This window comes from Stegodyphus dumicola, chromosome 2, assembly GCF_044657685.1.
Source record: "Stegodyphus dumicola isolate Sdum_Otavi_A_Nest chromosome 2, ASM4465768v1".
Lineage (NCBI taxonomy): Eukaryota > Metazoa > Arthropoda > Arachnida > Araneae > Eresidae > Stegodyphus > Stegodyphus dumicola.
In genome coordinates, this window is record NC_140769.1 from 167,708,836 (window position 1) to 167,729,152 (window position 20,317).

General features: G+C 33.2%; 1 protein-coding gene across 1 annotated transcript in view; it reads left to right on the forward strand.

The window, feature by feature from the left end:
* Positions 1 to 20,317, forward strand: part of LOC118186030 (CD151 antigen-like) — a 37,649-nt gene that overhangs the window by 11,848 nt on the left and 5,484 nt on the right. Inside the window, exons 2-5 of the mRNA XM_035356013.2 lie at positions 728 to 925; positions 7,588 to 7,668; positions 14,846 to 14,941; positions 19,747 to 19,845. Coding sequence (XP_035211904.1) covers positions 728 to 925; positions 7,588 to 7,668; positions 14,846 to 14,941; positions 19,747 to 19,845 — 474 coding nt within the window. The remainder of the gene's footprint in view (positions 1 to 727; positions 926 to 7,587; positions 7,669 to 14,845; positions 14,942 to 19,746; positions 19,846 to 20,317) is intronic.

Here is a 20,317-nt window from a genome sequence, read left to right on the forward strand (position 1 = left end):
AAATTATATGAGATAATATATGATGAACATATAAAAATTATATGGGATAATAACATGTGGTAAAGCACGTGTTATCATTTCCACTAACCTCTTTCTTTGATCACCTGCCCCACCAATTTTGGTGAAGGGAAGACTGAAATGGCGGAATTTTAGATTTTCTCATCCTAAATAAGCGCAAAAAGAATGTCGGAAGTGGCCTGTTTTTGTTCCTACTTCCAAAAAGCCTAAATTGGGAAGGACTGAAATGGGACATCGCGGATCTCTTATTATAAGGCTGCTCAATATATTGTAGTTTTGGGTATTACACTAGTATTGCTTAAGACACATATAAACATCGTGCTGGAATAACACAGAACTTGTGAACGTTAACTGATAAACAATCGTCGCACTATTATATTCTTTGATTGTTTTGAATTTCTAAAGCCATGTATAATTTTACGAACTATATAAACTTCGAAGTACATGATAAATAGGGACAAAGATCGTGGTGCTCTTCTGTTGCTCAAATAAGCCAACTTGTTTTGTCTAGACGACTACGGAGACGACCCGAGCTTCTACGGAGCTTTAATCTATTTACAAAATATTAATTTCACCCCTTCAAATAAGTCAATAAGCATATTTTATACATATTTTTTACCAAGTTAAACTAAGCATTTTTAAACATATTTGCGATAAGTAATTTTGCGTATTAAAAAAGTTTTATTTTATTCTTCGTTTCTTTCTTTAGACCTTGGGTCTCGTTATGCTGTGCGTAGCGATATGGGTGCGAGTTGATCCCGAATTCTGGGAATACGAGTCAACTTTAGATGTGGATAATCTCAAGACAGTCTGCTTCATGTTCATGGTGGCTGCCATTGTTATAATAATCATCGGCTTCATAGGATGCTTTGGGGCCGTCGCAGAGAAAAGATGGTTGTTGATTTTGGTAAGCAGTTAGGATTGTTTTATATTTAATAAATTATTTTAGTACAACACTACTGTATATAAATTAACATACTGCATGCTTAAAATTTCCTATGAGTTTTAAATACTGAAGAATATCTCATCTTAAAATTAGTATTTTAATAGTTTTTAAAGAAAACTATTGAAATCTTTATGAAAATTTGATGTAAATCGGAATGTTTATCCTCAAATAAAATGTTTATCTTTATTTCATTTATTTATATAATTTAATGAGTATTTTCTTTCTCTTAATTTTTTGAATTGAATTTGATACTAGCGTTTAGTTCTAATACACCAAACACTGTAGAACATATTTTTCTATATCTTTCGTATAAGGTTTAATCTTCTTTGGTAACATTATATAATCAATTTAATTAAAAGTGCAAAATGAATATTATTAAATTATATATCTGAAAACTTCGACACAGTTTTACTTCCTTGTACGAATTAAAGGAAGTATTGTAATCGTGAAAAATTTCAGGAATCATATTTCAACAAAAATATTCAATTTGACCGCTCTCGAGTCCATTGGAACGATGTATTTGTATGTCATCTGTACCTATGGATAGAACAAAGGCCTCATTTTCCCAAAAACGAATTGTAAAAGGGATTTAAAATAGATTCAGAAGAGATTTTTTTCGTGAGTCTTTATGTACGCACGTATGTATGGATCTTGCAAAACTCAAAAACGAGTAGCCTTGGAACGTTGAAATTTTTTTAATTGCAAATTTTTTAATTGTTTTAACTGTGTTTGGTGTTTTATGTTTTCTGTATCGTACAATTTTTAATGAATATGTTTTCAGTTTTCATGTTTTTTTTTTTCGGGGGGGGGGTGTTTGCCGCGAAGTGAGAGCTGAATTAATTGAATGAGAAATATATCTCTAATTAAAGTTCGAGGAAATAAGTTTAAAAGAAATGCAGCAAAAAATGTGTATAGTTTAATAGGCTGTACAAGGAAGTCATGTGATGTCCCCAACATATTTTTAATTTGATGTGAAAAGTGAACTTATTGGATATTTTTGGTTAATTTATCAATGACTGAGCAAAATGTAAAATTTATATGAAAGTTTCCTTTCATAACTAACTTCATATGGAATACGGGCTATTTACTAATTTTAATGAATTTAACATCAAAAATTAAAAGCCGTTAATTGCTTAGACGATATTTATTAAGTAATCTTTAATTCATAATATTTTTCAGTGAAATTTCAATACATTTTCAGAACGAAATATAATTTTCAGTTAATATTTTGTCCTAATTGTATTTATAATGCTAAGTAATTTTATAACTAATGATTTAATGAAAATAGTAGATTAAACAAAAATTATTTGTTGAAGAATTTTGTAATATAATTAATTTTATACTCAAATTGAATTTTTCGCTATTTGTAATTATTTTACGACGAAGTTTAAAACACGATTTTGAAGACATAGCACTACTGTAGATATAAATAATTAAGAACGAGTGCCCAATAACTAGGCACTGATACGAAAATTTATGAAAGAAAGCTTATTGAATTAAAAACAAAATAACTTGAAATAATAGGAACGAAATTTTGAAAAACCGAATTCCCTATGTTTTGCCAATGAAAAGGAAGAATTCCACAAATTTTTAAATCAGATAGAAGAAAGAACTTATTAAGAGAAATAATAATAATTAACAGAAATATATGCTAATTAACAGAAAATAGTAACAGAATTAAATAATAATATTAACAGAAATGAAAATAAATAATTCATTATTTTTTTATTTAAAAGTTAAAGCAGAAAATGAGACACATACAATATTACTGATATTTTATATTAAGCTGAAGTACAAAAGTAAACTGATAAAACATAATTTGAATGAAAGCATTTACCTCTGAATAAATATGTCATTTTATTTGTTTAAGCATTTTTTAATACTTCTAATTAGCAATTTGAAAGGATGAAGACTTAAAAAGTATTTTCTCCCTCTTTTCCGCATGCCTTCGTGGTGTAACTGGAAGTATACTCGATGTGTGTTCGAGATCCAGGGTTCGAGTCCTGGCGAGGGCATTGCATATTTTTCACGTCTCCAGCATCAAAAAAACCCTAATACGTGTATACTGCACGTATGATAAATCTTTTTTTTTTTTTTTTTTTGACGTTTGATAAATCTTTGAACGTATGATAAATCTATCATACGTTCAAAGACTGTCCAAAAAATAATGAGTAAGATAGAAAAGAAAAGTAATCGAATATATGCTCAATTTAAAAAAATTGTCACTTAAAATATATAGATGTCTTATGATCGAATACAGCCGTTTCGTGTTGCTGCTAATCTTCAAAGATTTTTTCAAAGCCGTGGAAGAAATCTTCATTTGTGGTGTTCAAACTCCTCATGGAAGCTACATGAGGGATCTTCACCGAAACATTGCCTTTCAAAATGGATTGTGAGACTGAGGAATAAGAGAAATCACAAATTATGCATATTATTTGACACACTTTCGTGCTGAAAAAAACCTCGTGTTAACAGTTTCACGATGGACGTGTACAACATTTTTTCTTAAATGAATTATTAATTCTAAGTTTTCTGTACCTGTATGAAGCTCCACTAGTTTTAACTTTTAAAACTGAAGGACGTTCTGTTCATTCTTCAGACTTTCGTTCTGAACGTCATGTACCATCCGAAGGCTTGGACTGAAGCAGAACAGCATCTTCCTAAGCTGTCCAGAACAACTGAACTGGTTCAGAATCATATTGTTTGAAGTTCATGCAAAACTTTAACTCAGTATTCTGCTCGAGACTTCTCTGAATTGCTTTCGTAGCAAGATATAGTAATTATAAAATTTGCTAAGGTATAGCCATAAAGATCAGTTAAAGGTATTTTATTTTCTTGGAATGTCTGTCACATATCTCGAAGTCCATTTTCTTTTCCTTGTCTTTCGGATTCGGTCAAAAGAATCCTTTCATTACCTTGTGGACAAACGCTTTCCATCTGCTGCTTAGTTGTTCGATCATCTCACTATGTAAAATATTTAGCGGCAAGATTTATATAACTTCATTTCTTTCTAATCGATGTAGTGTTTAATTTGTTAAAATAAAAGTTCTTTACCTAAAATCTAAAGCATATGACATTAGAAATGTCTTTTTTATTAATTTTACACTGATAGTAAAAATTCCTGTAATGTTATTAAGAAATATACATATTATTTCAAATTTCTACGTTTTTTCTTTGATGCTATAAAATAAATCAAGGATCTTATGGAAAGTGCAGACTGCTAAAATCTCTCCGAGTAAAGAATTTGCTACTTTGCCTGGATAGTTAATTTAGTAAGCCTTATATTAATGATTCTCAACCTTTTTCAGATTAAGCAAGATACATTCGGTAATATTCTATTCGCAGATTTCCTCTTACACTTTCATTTTTTTTTCTGTCGGTACAACTATGAGCCAGAAAATCATGCTTTTAAACAAGTACTTTTGCACATGACTATTATTTATTTCCTTTGTAAGATCAAAAGGGAATACCTTTCAAATTATACAAGATACTAGGTGCAAAGGTACCATCAGAGCAGCAAGAAACCTTTAGCACTTTCTGGAATATTCCTTGTTTAAATCCAGAGGGTTAAATCTTCCGAAGGCATCAATGTCCAGAGTGATGACTTTCATCAGTGTGCAGGAGTATAATCTTTGAAAAATCACTGTATTATACATTGAACTGTTATTTGGTTAATAGCATGTTGAGAAACACGAGAAGACGAGGCTATATGATGTGAAAACTGTTCCAGCACTGCTCATGCTCAAGACCACTATAAAGAAAGCTTTTAGGGCAGCAATATTAATTGTGACATTAGTGACACTGAATCTTTTCTTTCGGAGAGATCAAAAGGCAGCTTCGAATTGTTTTGTTAATAAAATCAGATATCCGAGAGCTGATAAAAATTTGAATCAATCTAGGATATCTTTATAGGTATTGTAACGACTGGTGACAACGGTTTTCCAAAACGGAATTGACTGCGATTGGCTCCTATCTTTTTTGATTTATGTCGATTTTATGGGTACGTTATCAGAAGAGATTTCACCCTTTGTAAAAATCTTTATGGCTTTTATTGTGTATGATATTTATGTGAATATAAAAAAAAATGAAAAACGATTTCTAAAATCGAGGCAGGTCTAAAGTTGAATTTATGTAATTTAAAAGTTACGAATTTATTAGTCATATTAGTTATAAATAAGCTACATCCTCTTGTTATCAGTAATTTTTGAAACGTAAGTCTTAATTTAAATTATTTCTTTACGCTGATACAAATCTGAGCTATGATTCCTTAGGAAATACTTGAAGAATTCATTTCTAAGCAGACAACCCCAGAAGTCTTAACCATAATTAGTTAAATAATGAGCATTGTTATCTAAGTGTAATAAATTAGGTTAAGTATTTGTAGATCACACGGAAGTACCAAAGATGACATTAAAAGATATTATCTTTAGTTTCAAACTATTAGTGTATTTAGTATTTTATGCATTTCTTTTGAAAATAATAATCAATTCATCATTTAAAAAAGGGTTTTTTAACAAATTTTATTACACGGGATATTACTGAATGAAGATTTTGTTCATAACAATGTAGAGACATTAGGTATTTTTAAAGCAGAAGAGATGAAAAATAAGCAATGCCCTCGCCAGGACTCGAACCACGGACCTCTCGAATTCGCATCGAGCTTGCTGACCACCACACCACGAAGGCATGCTAAGAAGGCGGGAGAAATACCTGAAATATAAGGAAGACATACAGGATAGTTGTAATTAAAATTACATTATTTAGACCTATGTAGAGCCCGTTCTGGTAGGTCTATTTCTTTGAAACTTGATGTATACATTATATTGATCATGGGAAAAAGAAAGCTGCAATAATAGTTCAAACTTGGACCACCAGGTGAGTGGGGCATCCATTTCCTAATATTCTTCAACAATTTAAGGGAGCTCTTGAAGAATAAAAAACAAAAACTAGAAATACAAAACTTTATTTTAATCACAGCATTTGTTCAATGTGTATTCTATTTGTATTAATCACACGTTCAAAGCGTGTTATAATGGCGTAAAGGATTTCTCGACCAATTGCAGCAACGTGATGCGTTCTGCTTGCTTTCAGTTCACGCATAGTCCGTATGCTTCTTCCATAGACACGATCTTTCAGGAATTCCCACAACCAGAAGTCACAGGCATTCAGATCCGGAGAACTAGGAAACCAGGCCGTCGGAAAACTGTACCCGATCATCTCTGAAGTGGTCAAGAAGCAGTGCCTTCACTGGTGCGGCGATGTGAAGCGGTGCACCATCTTGCAAGAAGACAGCAGTCTCTAAATATTCTCGTACTTGTATATACAGAAACCTTTCGTGCACAACATTAGGACTTGCAGTTCCCTGTATGACACAGTTTTTCGTATCGATATTAATTGTTCCGTTTGCGACTCGTCCGACCACAAAATGTTCCAAAGGTTGTACGTGGTTAACAGCTATTCTACCCAAAAGAAGGCATGCAAAAACAGTTCTTTTGTTAGGGTCTGCAGGCAGCTCTTTCAAAACTTGGATCTTGTATGGATACCGCTTTACAGTTGTTGAAGCACTTTTTGAAGTACTTGTTGAAGAATATTGAGAATTGGATGCTTTCAAACCGTTCCAAGGCCCTGCATTGTTAGCAGCTATTCTAACCAAAAGCGCAAGCAATCACAGTGCTCTTGCGCCCAGCTCTGCAGGTTGCAGCTCTTGCAGAACTTGGATCTTGTAGAGATACCACTTTAAAGTGGATAGCAGAACTGTCCATCAAGAGAGAAAAAAAAAACGTGACACCGCTTGAGAACGTGTTGGAAAATATTGTGAAGTGGATATTCTTTCGAAGATGAAGAGAGCAATTTCTCCCACAGTTTTCATCTGAAATCCGCTTCCGTCCCCTTTCTCGCAGTACACACAACTCCCTAGTCTCTTCAAATTTAGTAATGATCTTTTCCAAATCCTTCCTCGACACAGGAACTTTCCGTAAGCCTTTCAACTGTCGATATTCTTGTAGTGCAGTTGAAACATTACTGCCGTTCTGATAAAACAACTTGATCAGTAAAGCTCGAACTTTTCTCTCTAAAGGCGTAGTAAAGAATGCTTTTAAAGTACTGATTACTGGCCTTTTAAAACGTTCTTAATTTGCTTCTTTCTAATTGCATGAAAAGCTTCATCTGTAGGTCAAAATTTGAACTATTAATGTTTATTGCAGATTTCTTTCCCCTGGAATAATAAACTTACTACTATAATTTTAGCTAGAATACGAAATAATTCAAAGTTTTCCGAGAATTTCATCATGGATGTAACAGATGGAAGCAGCTACCTAATCTACTAGAAAAGCAAGTGTAAATGCAACGCATCTAGCACCTAAACTCAAAGTATAGTGGGACTTAAGGAACTAAAACAACTATGTTAGAATCTCTTCTGATGTTTTAAAAATTATTTACATTTTATGTATTTACTTGTTTAACTACTAACTTACCCATACTGTAAGCATATTTATTGCTTGTAGCACTTTTACGACCTAATAACACCACTTTATTATTATTAAAATGCGCATATATTTTATTTATTTAATTATCAATATTATGAATTTTTTCTTATTCTGATGCTCATCTTTCAATTATTTTAGTACATTTTGATCTTTGGCCTCGTTTTTGCCATCCAGTTAGCAGCGTTGATTCTCATGTGGTATGCCCCCTACAGCTCAACTGTAAGTATGTTTGCTGTTGAATTATCATGCAACCCATAGAAAAGTCTATAAATAAATAATGCTTTAAGCTATTTATGTAAAACTGTAAAGTGTTTACTAATTTTGAAACCTTATTTAGGTAAGGCAAATTATAGGTTTCCCTATTAAATCTGTGTAGTTTATCTTAATCTTTCTGATAAGTAGAATCCTTTCTAATGTCCACTTTAATCGTGGAACCACTGGTTTGCTTAAATAGTTTAATTTCATGCAATGATCTGTAAATGGATTATTTGCAATAAAAATGATAATTATTTCAATTGATGTTTATTTGCTTTAAAACGCAATTTCAAAATTAAACGAAAATTTATTAAAATAACTTATATTGTATTCAAATAGGAATTTTAAATTTTAATTTTAATAAGATGCGGGGTATTGCTTTTTTATGGAATTAATACTAGGCTTTATGGATTAGTTCAATTCTCATGTCAGACTCGATATCAAGTCTGTTTCGGCTTTTATTTTTTGTTGACACATAAGCCGTGAAGCCCGTTTCGCAAATAAATGTAGCTGAAAATGTGAAATGTGCCAATAAGGCCTTTTATGACAAATGAATATGATCATCTTTTAAACTGCACCAGAATTCCAGTAACGGCAGTTTTCTTGCCGTTTCATTTCTTTCATAAAATTTTTCTTGCAACAAGGAAGCAGATATCATTTCAATAAAAGTTTCGTATTCTTCTGCTGACATGATCAAAGTTTGTGCATTGACAACAAACGGGTTTTTAATCCACAATTCATTTTGATATTTAATCTGCCATCCATTTGCAAAATACGGATTAAAAGCTTCACTCAAACCTTTCAAGTGATGAATAATTTCTTCAGTAATGTCTCCCCTATTTTAATCCCTTCCTCTTTCGAAAACCTTTTATTGTTGGAAAACATCAAGTTTCTAAATTCTTTTTCTTGAAACTAAAATTTTTACTGAGCAGTAAATAAATTTACTTGTTTGCCCTGTGGTATTAAATTAAGTTCTTTGATCTTTGTAAAAATGTCTCTTAAATAGGCAATTTTAAATAGCCAATTTCTATCAAACAGTCGACTTTTCAATTCGAAAAAAAAATACTTTAAAAATGCAAGCAACTCATCCCCTAGCTGAAATGTACGGATTAGTTTCTTTTCTCGAAATAACCATGTGACTTCGGCATGTAAAACAATAGATGTATGTACATTTCCCATGTTCTCACATAGTATCTTAAATAAATGATTAGTTAGTGGCCGAGATTTTATGAAGCCAAGGAGCAATCTCATAAACGGGATAATTTTTTTACATAGATAAGCGATATTTTTAATAACCAGTGCAATCCTATTAAACATGCCACTCATAGCCATTGCTCCATCGGTACAGATCGGCAGCTGTCCATGGTGTTTTATTCTCTTCAAGAAAAAATTGTTAGGAGACCTAATATTTCCATTGCAGTAGTAGTACGTGGTATAAATTTGTATAACAAAAATGCCTCCAACGTGCTTTCGTTCTGACACCTAATGAGGACAATTAACAGTGCGAGTCTAACTACATGATTTCTGACGAAATTGAGTTCATATTGGCAAAATATATCAATCGCCGAGCTACTGGAGCTCTCATCGCTGACATTTGAAAGGGGCATCTTAACTCTTGTTGAGCTGTTTTTTTTATCTAAGAATATTTTACCATCTCCATAACAGAAAGTTTAATAGGATTTTTCGTATTTGCATGGTTTCAGACGAAAAGTGAGTTTATATTGGCTGCTAAATCTCTGAAGCGCTGAGCTAAGTGTCATTTGAAAGTGGGATCTTAACTACTTGTTTTGCTGTTTCTTTTTATCTAACAACATTTTACCATTTCCATAGCAGAAGGTTTAATATGTTTCCTTAACTAAGAATCCTTGGCGGCGTTGAGCTGTCTGATAGCTGACTAAGTAAGAAACCTCAGTTGCTTTTTTATTCACCATTTTTGTGGTTTGAGCCATAAATATTTTTAATTTTTGTGTCGTCACTCTTTCGAATTCGTTCACTCACCATCATTAGTTTCGAATGAAGAATTCAATTTTTTTTTAAAACTTACCATGAACAAATTCCAAATGACGACGCATTTTAGCTGGAGTCATAGAGCTCTATACAAGAACTTGCTGAGAACTGTTATTACTGTTCTTTAATTCTAAAGATATATAACTTTCATCATCCGGCTTAAATTTATAGTAATTGTTCTCGGTTGATTACTTATAAAAGCATTATTCTGGCCATACATCTCTTAAAGTGATTTCATTTGTATCTCTCTCATATTTACCATCATTAGTTTTGAAAAAAAAAGTTGTTGAGTCCGAAGCAGAAGAATCAAGTTCTGCAGTAAAACACATTTTAGTGCCTTTTTTAAAGCCACCTCTCCACACTGCAATAAAATATCGAAAACAAAAATTACAGTGATAGCTATCTTTTAAGAATGGATAAAGTGTAAATGGTAACTTACGTTGATAGTATTGTTGACAGCAGAATATGAAACACAAACTGAACATTAATACAGCTGCTAAATTTAAAACTTCAAACACAGAATATAACAAAATGTAGCCGCAAATTCTTCTTTTATCTGAGTGTGTAATCGTCAAAAAATAAATATTTCTCTGTTATCTTGGTTGGATTTGTTTATAATATACATTCTGGTCTCCGAGATCTTGTGTTTTTTACTCATGATCTTATGGAAGAGTATGTGGGATGTGATCTTATAAGAGTCAATAAAGTATACGAATAAACAAAAAAAGTAAAATATAAGAAACTTTGAATTGATTTATATTTTATGAGAGACACATCGGCAAGTCACTATTATGCCCATCTATTCGCAGCACCATTTTATGTTCAAGTACTACATGGGATTCTTCTGTATTTTGAGAATTTGGGGATTCCCCTGTATTTCAAGATACATGAGATTCCTCATGTGCGGCAATCAGTAAAAAAATGAGCCGAGGAATCATCGATACTAAGATTCCGAGCGATTCTTCAGCGCGGCTACTGCAAAATGTTAAAAATTGCCCGTACGACCACATCATAACTAACGACATTGGATTCTCGCATTCGCATAGACTATACAGATTACTAAGTGAAAGCGAGAGTTAGTTCTTGCTATAATTTCGTAGAATCTTTAAATTTTAATGTTTTTAAGTTACTTCCTTCAATGTTACGAAAAAAAAAAAAAAAAAAGCATGCAAGTTTCGCGGAATCCTTGACTGATTTCCATAAATCCCCAGTGTTCCATGAATCCTTTAGGAAACGCTGATTTAGACACAATTAAAACGCGGGTGGAAATGAAACTTAATGCTAATTTTGGTATTTGTTGGAAGTTAGAAAATACTAACTTCAAATAGAAAATAAAAATACAAAACATTTTTAATAGCTACAAGCAAAAAGAGCAAAATACCGAAAAACTTAAAACTAACATACCCCAAATGTTCGGCTCTGAAACTCTAATCTTTTTCAATTGTTTCTAGCGAAATGAGTAGAAACTAGAAATAAAATATAAAATATTTCTAAATAGAAAATAATTTTAATTAAATTAATTAATAAATTTTCTAAATAGAAAATAATTTACACTCTAGTATCAAACCAAAGTACTCTAGAACACCAAAGCGCTCTAGTACTAGCATAAAGCTAACTTCAGCCAACAAATATGTTGATCTCTTGCAAACAATCAATCAGTGTTACTAAGAAAATTGACGAAAATAATTCATAATCCTGATTTTATCGTTAATCTAATTTACATTCTTGCGGAGAAAATAAAAAGATAAGAAAAAGTAATATAAAAGTAACTCACTAATTAAAATAAAATCTTGCAGTTTGAAACTGATCTCGTTTAGTGACATGGAATTAAAGCATCGACTTAACAAATTTCCATTCGGATTTAAAATGCTTATATTCTGAATTAAAATTTTTGTGACTGTTTTAAAACACATTCTGAGGTTTATCTGTGTAAAAAAATACGACTGTAATGATAATATCATTCCGGACCTTAATCATTGAAATCAAAGTGCGTTCTTGCCCTTGCCTGTGGAATATATTTGAGAAAAACTTGCCAAAAATGAAATTTTTTTCCTTTAATTTTGTACGTTATTATCATAAATATTATTTTTAAAATAATATTCATAATCATAAATATTAAAAATAGGTTATTTAAAAAAATGTAATTAGAATAACTACTATATTCAATATTTTCGCATATATGAGAAATGTTCGTGGATTACAGCAATTTTGTGTTCAAACTATAGCAAAATAAATCAAATGACAGAATTTTTAAGATAAATATAATACAATACAACTACTACAACAATACTATTATTTAATACCAACTGTCATGAATTTCATGTTCCTCAGATTTGTACAATGGATTTTTACATGAATGGGCCAAATTTTGTGCAGTTTTGCAATAGGGTGTGTTTCAAGGTCGACTTTTACATTGTTCACAAAATGTAAATATTTTCTTATCATTTAAATCTGTTGTAGGACGTGTAGGATTTAAATCTGCGTGAAAGAATGGAGTTTCAAGCTATGTCTTTTTGACCAAAACATTGAGAAATGGAGCAACAGAAAGATTTTCATTTTATAGTCATTTGTAGGCAACCACATTTTTGATCGGCTTTTTGGCTTCAAACGTTGCCTTTTAATGCATTGCTGTGCATAACTATTAGTCTCTTCCGTAATGGAGTGAATCAAATTGTCATCAAAAAATAGTTTAAAATATTGTTTTCCTTGAGTAAAGGTAGAAGTGTCAATTCTTGCACCCACAAGATATGTCTTTCTGTCATTTGTCATTTGAAGCCACTTGTGGTTATTGGAATGGGAATCTTGAAGCGGCAGGAGGCAGGTTATTCGAGCACAGCGGCATCCAGTTTTGGCATGAAAGAGTTTCACTTTCGGAATAGTCATACTCTTCTCTTGAAATACTGGTATCTGAGCATGAAGAGACTAACAAATATTTTTCATCATCGTCTGATTACGACATTGCAAGCATAATGTGGTTTGAATGAAATTTGGGAAGAAATGCAAAATTATAAAAGTCCGACAAATGTCGCAAAACTGCCGAACATCTCGCGAGAAAGTATCGCGATGTATTGGGAAAATGGCAAATTACATACTATGCATTGGACGAGCTGAGTTTGGGCTTCACGGAATTGAAGCACCGAATTTTTCTCTTGCCCGAACTTAGGTCGGGCATTCCAAAATTGGAGCATTTGCCGTGCCCGAACTGAGTTCGGGCGTCACAGGCAAGGGCTTAATTCTTGCTTTTTCATACTTCATCTGGCAGGTTTAAGCGCTTTAGAAAACTGCTAACGAGAGTCGCATTATACCACGTTGAATGATGCATATACGACAAAGCAACAATCTGAAATGTAATGAGATATTTTAAGCCTAAAAACAGTAATTATTCAACATAAGTAAAGGAAAGAATTTTCTCTTAATTCGTGTTGAATCTCTTTCAAACATTTTAAATTCCTTCACAGTCAGATCAGTTGGTCCAGATCGCGTCAGGTCAATTAGTCAGTCTAAAGTTTAAATTCAGCGGCTTGGAATAACTTCTGGTGTTGCAACTATCGGGTAGGGCTAATTACAATCCTCAGCCGAGGATCTGATGCCCACATTTTTAAACATAAACGTCCAGTACGTTTTCTTATGAAGATAGAGTTTGCATTTGTTACCATGACCAAATAAATCAACCAAACCAATATGCTTCTGCTTCTTTTTCATTCTAAGTAAAAATTACTTGTCAGAAATAGTTTTTTTCTCATTATATGTTTTATATTTTAACTTTCACTTACGTGAAAATATTTTTTACAATATCTAAGAATCTTAAGAAATGAGATTACGTCCTTTCCATGAACTTCAAGAGAAAAACATGAAGCAACTTGCATGATATGAAAACATATATTTATATTACAAACATATATGCTAATTTTATTAGTTATGAAACATCATTGCATGAAATACAACTGCTTAAAGACCAGAATTTCCTGAAGAATTTTCAATAAATATAGAAACATATGCGTTAAATATGAATGAATAAAAGCTTGAAAATATTTGACAATTCTTAAATCCTTATATATTTGAAACTAAGAAAACTTTTAATTTATTTAAAACTGTGATATTGAATGTATCGGGCAGAATACAAAAAGGCGATGAAAATATATATTTTTCTTACTGAGAAATTATCTAATTTATTTCAATTTTATATAATTATCATAATTTTCATTTTTTTTGCTCTGATTTGAATTTTTATTAACATTTTTCATCTTAATTTTGGTTGCTGTTACTTGAAATCTTTTACTAGATTGTTCTCGTGCTTTTCTTTTTTTTATTACATTGTGGAGTTGCGCGGCCCCAACCTACACGCAACAATAATAGTGACTGCTATGAACTGGAAAGTACACAAAACTCTTAAGAAGGGTTTAGCTCCCTTTTTATTCTACTTTAGAAGTTACAGATGCGTGAACTTGACGCTCACAAACTACGCCGACCCGGCGGTAAAATAAAAATAAGAAACTAAAAATGAATAATAACAAGTTACTACCTACGAGGCTCTCTAAACGTAACTAACCTAACCGCGTTCTAAGATACCGCTGATATTTCAGCAAACTTCTGAATATTAAGTTGAAAGATTCAACTACCTGCCGAGGCAAGCACACAGGCCGAAACGCGCGGTTCTTCAATTTCTACCTAGCCACCTTCACGCTCGTGAAGCAAGAAAGCACACATTCGAACTCGTTTCCCTTCTATTTAACTCAAATTTACTTCCGCTGAAAATCTGAATACTTTGCGCGTTCTACTAAAATTTACATACTCTGGCATTGGCAATTCCAGGGCAAAGTAAGGCTTGACAGGAAAGATAATTTAAACTTAAAATAAATGTTAGTTAAAATAAATATAAACCCTACAACATGACGAAAATAAAGTTAAGTAATAATGTGTTTTAAATTACTTAAATTTAACTCTTTTTATTTTTAAACCGACTAAAGTCGAACTGTAGAAAATTCTAAATCAAATTAAAGAGAAAAGTACTGACACTTTATGAACTAAAATTTTTATTAACATTTCCCATTTTTGTGTTTTTAGGTTTTTTATCACATAGTTAAATGTAATATTGTTTCAAGTGTGTTTAATTTAAATCTTTTCGACTAAACAGATTAAAGTTGAACTAGAGAAGCAAATTCTAAAACAAATTAAGGAAAGAACTACAGATGACTCATCGAGATATTTCGTGGATTTCATTCAAGAGCATGTAAGTATGATTTTCATAATTTCTTTAGTAATAGAGAATCGTGAGGGAATCGTCTTATCAGTTTTTAGCTTTTTATTAGATAAAAAGCTTTTCAGACTGACCATTTTAGAGTGACATAAATGAATGGTTCTCCAGCAGACAAAATTTGTATGTATGCAATATGTATTCTATAACAGAAAACTCTAAGGCACAACGAAATCGACACATGACACACAAATATCCCAAATCCACTATGCATGTTCTTAACAGCACGGCTATTGAATGCACACAGCGTATCGAAATGGAACAAGCCGGTAGTTACAAAAAATTCAATTCTCACCCACCTTGAAATTCATGCCAGCTGATAGAACCAAGCGTCAGTTGTTGTCTTTCTTGCATCATTGTGTTGGTGTTGTTTGTGTTCACTTGTCTGACGTAATCAGTCCAAGCCCACGAAATTCCTCGTGGCAAGGAGCGCTAGATTACGCCTGCGGTTGGCAAAAGCCTTGAGCACCATTCAGGTGACAGTGCAATTTTTGCTCAGTTCCTCCCCAATTTTGATGGACAACACCCCTGGGGGATGGGTCCGAGAGTCCACCAAACCACACGAGAGGACTTTCGGCTGGCCGCATATTTAGAGTGCCGCCATGCCGCTCCGACACTATACATTTGCAAACATCCATGCCTTCTCCGGGATTAGAACCCGGGCCCTTAGGCACGGCAATCAACGACGCTAACCACTATACCGGTTGGGCGACGTTTGTAATTGTAAGAATGGGGACCATCTGATCTTTGTTGTAGTTTGTTGCTGTCCTACGGATTTTGAAAATAGGAATGACGCTTTGGAATGTCAGTCTTAAAACTATTTTATTTTAAGTTTATTAGGAGAAAGCAGAACGGTTAATTCTTGCAAACCTCGAATACCGGTTTCCTTGGTAGTTCTGTTTCGTGGTAGTGTCCAAGGAAAATTAGGCCTACTTGACGAGATCGCAACGTAACGCAGTAAGTATATCACAACGGACAAACGTTGATTGAAATGCATTATAGGCCATCTCTTACAATCCTTACCATTACTACCTTCTAGAAAGCTGGGTGGTCATATCGTGAATTCCCTGCCCGAAGATTGGAGTAATAACAGTGAGGAAATGTTATCAGGAATGGTTCCAGCACGTCCAAAGATTGGAGTAATAACAGTGATTGGAGTGATAACAGTGAGGAAATGTTATCAGGAATGGTTCCAGCACGTCGTCAGCGGGCGAAGGACAACTCGAAAGACGGACCGAGCTATTTTGTTCGCTCTAACAACAGCGATGACTGCACTTTCCCTTATTGAGTGAAACCTTCTCAGGTCTCTGGGAGGTTTGGCGCCGCGTCGAACCATGGGATGACGTAAAGCCTAGATTGAAATGCATTATCGGCACCTCTTACAATCCTTACCATCAACGATAGCTTATTGCGAACAACATCTGCTGTGACGTCATACTTGTACTGGGTAGAATGTAATGGACTGAAGTCGTCGTTTTTAGTGCTGATATCAGGTTCTCTCTTACCCAGGATGACTGCCTTATCCATTTGAGGAAGCACACAAAACAATATTGCTCCCCTCATGTCGTTGTGAAGCGATATACTTCCATCATGCCTAGCACATTACGGTGAGGGTTACTGTTGTGTATGATACCTGGTCATTTTTTCAATCATCGTGAGCACCCCTCTGACTGGTCACTGTTACGTCAAAGACATCCTGCAGTTGGTTGCAGTACCCATGCTGTAGTGCCCGCCGGGATTTACAACTACTTTTGGCACACAGCAGACATCGCTACGGAATTTCTACGCCCCGTGGCAATCTCTTTATAGCCGTCCTGATCGCCTAACTTCTTCCTCCCTGAACATATTACCGACACAATGGTTCTCTGGCCTCCAACCATCGCAAACGTGTCTGACCTGGCTGCTCGGTAAGCCAGATCTGACAGGATATTCATCAGGAAAGCATTAGGCATTCGTAAGCATCCATGCCGGATGCCGTTTCAAATTGCATCGATGCCTGAGGCGATCCTACACCATATTAATTTGTAGTAGTTCTGGGTTGCTTTTGCAACAACAAATAGTGTCACTGATCTCATATTTTCCTGTCTCCCAGCCCCATTTTTGACCAACGTTTTCTGGTGTGAGGACTTCTTTTGCTACAAAATGAAATACATAATTTTAAACCTTATAAAAGTTTTCCCTCTTTTACATATAGAAATCGTTATGGTGTCATCATCTTTTAATTAGATTAGCCAAATTTCTTTGAAAGTACAGCCATTATAAAACCTTGAAGGTGTGCTCTCTAATTTCGAAGGATTATGTATATATAAAACGCTAGTTCGATAGTTTTATTTGAAAATCTTGCCAAAATTATATTTCGGTATCTGCAACTGCAGTGCTGTGCTCTAATTGCAACTGTTTGGGTTCTGAACATGACGAAATTATTCTTTTCAATACCCACAATGGTAAGATAGCGATTATCAAATACGTTCAATATATGCAAGAAGAATATCTTTGCATACTATTAATGAATACCTTTTATCAAAGGAACTAATCAAGTTGGTTAGGCTTGATAGAGAACAATTTTTTCTAGTACTTATGCTCTAAATAACTATTAAATTGCTTATCTCAATCCCCATTCGGAGCTCTGCGTTTTTCTGAACTTCGTAGCATTAGCTTTTCTTTTCAGTTTTGGAAGTGAAGAACCAAAATAATTTGTTTTCTGTGAACATTCGTAAGCATTTAACTTTGTCAAGAATCTTTAAGGTTTTCCTATTTATTCAAAATACTGTTCATGGTAAAATTGCTGTCATAATTTATGAAATAGAACTGCTTTTCTAAGAATATGATTATTTTTAATTTCTTTCGGAGATTGCTGAAGATCTCTTGAATTTAGTCCTGCAGTCCTTGAGTGTGACCATTGATAACAAATGCGAATGTCTTATGTATGGTGGTCTACCTGTGATGTGCTAGAAATAAATACTAAATTCCAAAGATGCCCATTAATGTATGGGTCTTGATATCTTCTTTGTTGTTAGTTTACAATAGAGATATTATTTCACTGAATGAAGATAGCCTTGTTTTTTTATTAAATGGAATAAACTGGCTTTCCTGATTTCGTCTAGATCCTGGTCATTCTTATAAATTGAATACGTTCTGTAAATTTAAGCAAAAGACTGCGTAATGAAGTTTATAATCTTTATACTTTCTTTGAGAAGATGCACTACATGACAGTGGAATATCTGGGAAGAAAGTTATTATTCAGTCTAATGGCGCTAATCTTATAAATGGGGTGTTTTACTCTTTTTATCATACTTTTTTACGTAGTTTATTTCTCGATGGCAGGATGTTTATGGTTTGGGGGTTAAAAGGGTCTTTTTTCGTCTCTGCAGGCAAAATTTTAGGGAATCGGACACCATATATGCAGGCAAAACTATAAGCATTTTAGTACAATTTCCTGTGAAAGGATGTGAAAACCTTATTTATGAGTTTGATTATTCCATTTTCGATTGAACTAAGTCCTACTTTTGCTTATTGTTTAAGTAGCGTAGTACCAGTTAATTTAATTGTCGGTTATTCTATGATACTTATTTACTATTTGAGATTGAATCCTTAAAAAGTGTTTAGTACTATTCAGTGCCGTCTTCTTCTACGCTTTTAGTTGTGTGGACTGAAAAACAAGCACTTTCACTAAAATCGCAGAAAAAAAACCGATAGCAATGACTTTATGGAGTCTTTTGATTGGCCAAGCAAGCTCCCAAAACAATCATTTCCATGCCTTATTTGAACACCTTGCAAGGAACATTTTATCTTATTATTAGGATACCATTTCAAATATTTACAATAGTTGCTCGAAAAGGGATTGCTATTAGAAATGTCAAGTGTTGAACACTAGACCTTTCAGAACTATTGGTGATGGTAAGATGCTTGGTCGTGGAATTGATCACCACTCATAACTTTAGAACTGTGTTCCAGTTAAAATAACTGTAATTTATATTATTCATAGTTTTATAAAATAGCTTTATCTTTAATTCAAGAATAACTAATATCGTGGAGCTGTAAGCAGGTATTTTCCAGCTGTGTCGTGTTAATGAACATTTGTGCCGCAATAACTGAAAATATAATTAAATCTTTATATTGCCAGCTCTTCCATACGTAATTTTCTGTAAACATGATCAGTAATTTTGAGATCCATATTAAATAATGGTATTAATCTCAGTGACAGACATGTTCTCTAAGATGACCACTTAAAAACTTAAAAGACCAAAACCATTTGGAATCGTAATGGCCGTCTTGAAGACAATTTATTGTAACTGCCACACACTTTTGAAGGTTTATATGGAAAGAGATAAATCATACCGAATATAAAACCGAGTGAATCTTCTTTTACCAGGAAATTTAAATTTTTATATTGAATCTCATTAAATTTGGTTGAACTGTAGTTTTAATTGGATTCTGAAACTTTCATGAACAAACGCTGCTACAGATATCTGAGCTATTCTGAATGACTATTTCACAACTTTCTTCCATTAAAAAGTTAGCAGAAGCATCTTATTATGAGCTTTCAAAATTACTCGTCTGTATATGAACAAATGAGACACATGCTTCTACACGAATTATCAAAATAAAATAGTCTGAAATTTTAATTATTCTAGAATCTTCTGCTACAACAAAAAGATAAATGCCATTAAATGTATATGTGTATTTGATTGAGACTTAAATAATTAAAATTTATCATTAGTTTTAAGACAATAATTGTCTTTTTTATACATTGGCTTACTTATATATTTAATTATTTTTAGTTGGAGTGTTGCGGTTCAATTAGCCCTAGGGATTATGTACCAGGAGATTTAACTCCTAATTCTTGTCAAAGGAGTGATACAGGAAACTTACATGAAATCGTAAGTACAAAATAATCTTCTGAATATTTGGAAGTATTTCTGTTTCATCGTCATTTCGACAAAATTATGTTAAAAAGTTTTATAAATTTATATAGCTTGCTATACATTTTTGAAAATGTGTGTAAATGATTTTATTTGTTTACTTAAAAACCATGTGTTTAATTTTAATTATGCTTTAATATATGACATTTTATGGACATAAATGTTTTCAGTTTGTTAAGTAGCTGTAACGTAAATGATAGTTAGAATCTTGGCTAATGAAAATAAATTAACTTTATAGCCAAAGATGGGCTGCACCACCTAAAACACTTTAACGACAGACACACCAGACGACGGACCTCCGGCCCAGGTCCTCATTATACGGGACCCATTCACACCATAACGACAGCTGCCAGGGGCCCAACCGTGCCCCCCCCCCATAAATCGCACAAGCTTCATTAAAATAAGACTAAAATCAATTAAAAACTGCTTA